This window comes from Cajanus cajan, chromosome 4 (assembly GCF_000230855.2).
Source record: "Cajanus cajan strain Asha chromosome 4, NIPB_CcT2T_4, whole genome shotgun sequence".
Taxonomy (NCBI): Eukaryota; Viridiplantae; Streptophyta; class Magnoliopsida; order Fabales; family Fabaceae; genus Cajanus; species Cajanus cajan.
In genome coordinates this window covers 73,338,448-73,344,447 of record NC_138520.1, presented here as the reverse complement: position 1 = coordinate 73,344,447, position 6,000 = coordinate 73,338,448, and the positions used below count along the sequence as shown (strand labels likewise).

Below are 6,000 nucleotides of genomic sequence, written 5' to 3'. Positions count from 1 at the left end.
AAAAAATGTTAGTAACTTGAGAAATAAATTTTATTAGTTCTTAAGTCAAATTTGATTTAAAATTGGAATTAAGTAACTTATTTGAAAGGGATAAAAAGTTAAAATATAAAATTAAATGTTCAAAAAAAAAATTTACGTGATTGTTCAATATTGTATAAGATTAGATTAAGTGATTTTTTTAATCTACTTTGATTTTGTATCTGATATAACTTCCTATGGATGAGCTAAAAACAAGTTTAATAAATTTTAAAGATACTTAAGATAGTGTTAAAAAGAAGTTTCGCCAAATTCGTGATATACATCATACCCAAATCCTACAAATTCATGGAAAGAATTAGGCAAATTTTATTTTTACAGTTCTATTCAAATCTACGAGTTTGTAAAGAGATTTAAATTTAAATTTTTATCAAGTTGCGTACGTACGTGGATATTTTTAAATTTACTCCTGAACTATAGAAAGATAAATGTTTATTTTTATAAAATCTAAATTCATCAATATTTTTATCTGTTTTAAGTGGAGGTATATCTTACATATTAATATATCTAAAGAAATTCACTTTCAAATTATCCTTTTATTTTATTTACATGTATACTTTATCTTCTTAACCATATATATCTTTTTAATTAATTTACGTTCTTTTATTTTTATCTCTAATTTAAATTACATTTTTTCTAAAAATAAATCGTCAATAATTGGAATAAAATCTTTATATTACAATTTAAATTACTTACTAAAAGATATGATTGATTTGCCTTTCCTCGTCAATCTCATACCTTCATCCAAAATCTCTTATAATGATAAAATATCTATTAGAAATCTTGTAACCAAAACAAGTTTAATCACTTTGCTAATAACCCTATATAAGCAGCCCAATGCATTAGGCTTCAACGTAACACACAATGAAAATGGCTTCAAGAAAATCCAGAATCATCATGGAAGAAGAACACAACATTGACCTACTTGTTGCAATTCTTCACCGTTTACCCCTCCGTTATCTTCTTCCATGCAAAAGCGTGAACAAACAATTTCTCACTCTTATTTCTGAACCATTCTTCTTTCACCCACGTCTCACTCATCACCAGTTATCACCTAATAATGCATTTGAAGTGCAAACACAGTTCATCCTTTTCCGCTTTGTTTCTGGATCCGATTACCAAATCAAGACGCTTTTCTCCATAGATTCCAACAACAAAACTCACATGCTAAAGGGCTCTCACTTTCTCCCTCGTTCTTTGCCTCAAGATCGTGACCGAGTCAGAGTGAAGGCCACGCATCACGACCTTGTTCTATGCAGTACTCATGATCATTCTCACACTCATTATTTCGTCACCAACCCTTTTACAAAACAATATGTTGCTTTGCCTCCATTACGTAGGAGCCATGCACAAGAATTGGCTCGCGTAGGCTTCATGTGTGACGAATCTCGTTCAAGGTTTTCTAGGTTTTTTTTAAAAGATATATTTGTTTTGCAGTTTTTTGAATATGATTAGTATTACTTCGTTCATCAGAATTGAAATTTTATTTTAATAATATATATAATGTATATTACTGAATTCTACATTATTAGATATAAATGCATGCTTCTAAAATAAATGTTAATTTTATTTGAAAAATAATACTAGTCTCACTTAATAACAAGTTATACCTAAATTTTGTCTTGTCTTGTATCAATGAAGTGCATGTGTGATTTATATTTTTTTTGTTGTTGTTATTCTAACGATTTGAAATTTTATTTATATTTCAACAGGTTTTGTGTCATGCATATTCCAATCGTGTGTTTTCAATACGTTAGGAGCTTCCAAGTGAACATGTTTTCGTCTGAGACAGGTAAATGGAGTTCGTCTGATGTTATTGTCCCGTGTGAGCCAAATCGCCCGATTCTAATGTCAAACTCGTGTTCTAAGAACATTCTTGTCTACAAAGGAAAGTTTATTTGGTGGATAAAGTACTATGGTTTTGTTGTGTGTGACCCCTTTAATAATCCTTGGTATCCCGGGTGTCAAATAATAGATATTCACAATCCTTGTTCTACGTTTGATGAAGACGGAAAATACGATATATACAACGGGATATGCAATGGGCGAGTTAGGATATGTGTATTTACAAAGGAAAATTTGGAATTCATAGTTTATGAACTCGTGAGTTCTGAGGAACTGAAATGGTCGACACATGTCTATTGTCTTAAAGGAGTTATTACGGACAACATGAATTTGTTGGGATTTCACCCTCATTGCGAATTTATAATGTATTTATATTCAAAGAATGGCATTTTCATGTGTGATTACAAGAATAAAAAAGTGGAGTGTGTGTACACTGCAATGGATGAAGACGAAGGTATACGAGCTTGGGGTAATGTCATGTCCCTTCTTCTTCCTGAATGGCCAACGCCAGTTCCTACCTTGAATGCAGCCAAGCTCTGAGACTAGTTACTTGTTTGATTCTTATTTTACTTGTAATCAAAGTTTAATTGTTTCACAATTTTGATTATTTTCATTAGAGAATTAGGGGGTGTATTATATTGGAATTTTGAAAGATAATTTTTAATATAAAAAAATCTTTGGATTTTAAAAGTTTTTTTAGGAATATTATGATTTTTAGGATTTTTTAAAAAATTTTAATTTTAATTTTAATTAAGATTCTATAATTCATATTTTAATGAATTTTAATAGATTTTGATGGATTTATATATTATAAAAATTTTAGGGATTTTATGAATTCCAGGAAAAGATGAATTTGTAATACTACATGATTTAATAAAAAAAATATAACATAAATAATAATAAAAAAATTTAAAATAATTTTTCTATTTTTTGTTAAATAATAGATTTTAATATTTTTTTAACTAATTTTTATTCTTATATTTAAAGTTATATTAGTCCTCCATGAATTAATATATTCTCTTTCATATACTTGAGTATGAATAACATGTTTAAAATTATAGATTTTATTAACTAGTAGTATTAAAGATGAAGATTCATTTATTAATTTATTTAAAATTTATCAAAACGATATTTTATATATAAAAAAAATATATATAGTGCAACACATTAATATAAATTCAGTTTATACCTTTAATAGAAATAGAGCCTTAACTTAAAAATTATAAATATAATTTAAGAATATTAAATATTTTTGTAATCACAGTTTTTAAGAATGCATAATAGAAATTAAACACTTTATTTTCATTGAAGTGTTAATCCAATACACCCCTTAAATTGCATCTCCAAATATGTCACTTTGGCGTTGTTTTTAATCATGGTGTTTTTAACATATGCAATATAATAGTAGTTTACTCCAATATAATGAAATCAAACTTAACAAAAGATAAGATGCCTATAATCACGTAGGGAGGAGAAAGAAGTTAAAATTTTTTGAGTAATTTATATTGATGCATTTATTTTTTCTTTCATCTTATTGTTTATATGTATTTCTTTCTCCTTATATTAGTCATCACATTTAGAGGGTGCAGAAGAATTTTTTTTTCAAGGAATATGGTTCCTGATAATCATGGGAATCTAATATTTTTATTATATTAATTAAGTAAATTAAAGTAACGTTTACTACAATAAATCATTCCTTTTAACTCAAAAATATTATATTCGCGTCTATTTCATAAGAATAATTTTGTGAAAAATACGTATAAAAAATATCTTCAAAAAATTAAAGAATTTTATTTTTTAATTATAAATTAAAAATAAAAAATCAACATTTTTAACGTCAAATTTTTGATAAAATAAAAAGTATTTAGCATAACAAATGTTCCCATAATTTTTTTTCTTTATTTTTTTTCCTGCGTCTCTTTTTAACAAACAAATTCACCCGACAATAGAATGGATACTATATTTTTCAAAAAGTTATTTCCAATAGAATTTTAACAAGTTTGAATGGTAACGACATTGAAATAAACTTCGTACTTTTTTCTTTTTAATCGTTTTACGAATAACCTTGCGCTTGAATACACATTTTCTTATAATTTTCACAACGTACTGTGTGGTAGTTCCCTTTGATATTAGAGGAAATTAATATTAAATTTTATTTCAAAATTTTAATTAATGTGTTTTATGAGATCGATGATTCATCAATATATAATATAATCGCAAAATAATGTGAATATATGTCTTAATCCAAATGGTAAGATCTTTTTTTTTTTTTCTAAATGAAACATTTAAATATGTGTCACTTAAAATAATATATTAGAAATATTAGTTTCTAATAAACATAATAACAACCATAACAAAAAAGAAACTTTCATTTTTTTGGTGAATTAAAAAGAAAATTTCATACATATATAGATTTATTTTGAATTATTGTTTGAAATTTGTGGAAAATATTTTTGATCGGTTAAATTTAAAGACTATATAAGAAAATAGTAGGAAATTTACAATATTATATAATATTTTAAGAGACTCAATAATGCCTTGAATTTATACCTTATTTGTTAAAATCAAATAGTATTATAAAAGGTAACAAAAATTTATTTGTATCATATAATTAAAGTAAGCATATATATATATATATATATATATCAAATATATAATAAACAAATAAATATATTTATAGAAGTATTAAATATATCTAAATATAATATTTGTCAATATAATTCAATTTCAATGATTAATAATTATATTTATGCAAATACCTTTCGTTCTCAATAACTTTTCTCATAAGATTTCTTTTCTTCCACTCTTATTTTCTGATTTAAATTATTTCCTAATTTAAACTAATTTGCTCCTCACATCTTTGATTTCATTTTTTCCTGATTTTCATGAAAAATTATTTAATTATGTTATTTTTTTAATTTTCATATTGATTTAAATTTATTTATTTCTTATTTGATTAAATTATTTTATCCATCTAATATCTAATTTTGTGGTGGATAAATTATCCCCGATTTTTTTTAGAGATAATGATTTATGATTATCCTTTCTTTTATTATGAGGATAAAAAAAATTTCAAATTAAGTTTTGTCTAAATTATACTATTGATTTTTTATCTTATTTTTTTAAATTTATTTTAGTCTTTTATCTGTTAAAATATTTATTTTGGTCTATTATATTTAGATCAACTTAGTCCTTCTAAAAATAATATTCATTTTCAATTTTATAATACAATTTTGAATTAATTTAGGATGTAAAACTTGTAGCAATAGAGTCATATATATGAAAATTATGAAATTCAATTGTTATTCGAATCCAAAAGAGTTATAAACATAATGAAAATTATGTGTAAAATATATATCATAAATAACTAAAAAATAATATAAAATTATATATATTTTTTAAAATTTTTGATTGCTTTTTGGAGTTATTTTTATGATATTTTTTTTTCATATTTATGAAACTTTTTATATTGTGTTCAATAATTTTCATATAAGTGAGTATAGTTAAACAATTTTTAAGTCTTGAATTAGTTAAAAAGGAATTCAAAATTATATCTCAAAATTATAAATAATCATTGTTTTGCAATGAATATATCGATCCAAATTTATAAAATAAAAAATTAAAATGAATATTTTAAAAATAAAATATTAAAATAAATCTTAAAAATAAAATAAAAAACAAAAAATATAATTTATCCTTAAATTTCTTACTTTCTTATCATTGTGAATTGGAATTTGAAGACTTCAAATTATTAATGATTGAAATTGAATTATTTGTTGAAAAATATTATATTTAGATATATTTAATTTTTTCTATAATTATATTCATTTAAAAAGAATTTAGATAAATAACTAATTATTATTAAAATAAATAAAAGTTAACCTATCTTATGTATTAAGTGCGTTATTGTTGTAAGTAAGATATAACCGAGACGAGAAGAGGGCCTGAGAGATAAGGGACCAAATTTCATAAAACAGATGAAACAAAGTCAAAGACCCAACCTTTGAATACTTTCTTCTTCCTTTTCCTAATTCCAATACCTCACTTTTCAAAAAGCAAGGACGAACAAACTGCAAATTCCACATATTTTTTTATTTATTTACTTTCTTAAATCCACTT

At 23.9% G+C, this 6,000-nt stretch overlaps 1 protein-coding gene across 1 annotated transcript; it reads left to right on the top strand.

The window, feature by feature from the left end:
* The first annotated feature begins 555 nt into the window (after nt 1–555).
* Nucleotides 556–2,671, top strand: LOC145957105 (uncharacterized). Its single transcript, XM_083073321.1, has 2 exons — nt 556–1,433; nt 1,749–2,671. The coding sequence occupies exons 1-2, from the start codon at nt 901–903 to the stop codon at nt 2,419–2,421; spliced, it is 1,206 nt and encodes a 401-aa protein (XP_082929447.1). The 5' UTR covers nt 556–900; the 3' UTR covers nt 2,422–2,671.
* The last annotated feature ends 3,329 nt before the right edge of the window (nt 2,672–6,000 follow it).

Bases quoted from the DNA above. Each gene is read 5' to 3' on its own strand.
- LOC145957105 (XM_083073321.1), top strand. From the start codon at position 901: ATGAAAATGGCTTCAAGAAAATCCAGAATCATCATGGAAGAAGAACAC. The intron at 1,434-1,748 runs GTTTTCTAGGTT...ATATTTCAACAG, and splicing joins TGTGACGAATCTCGTTCAAG to GTTTTGTGTCATGCATATTC.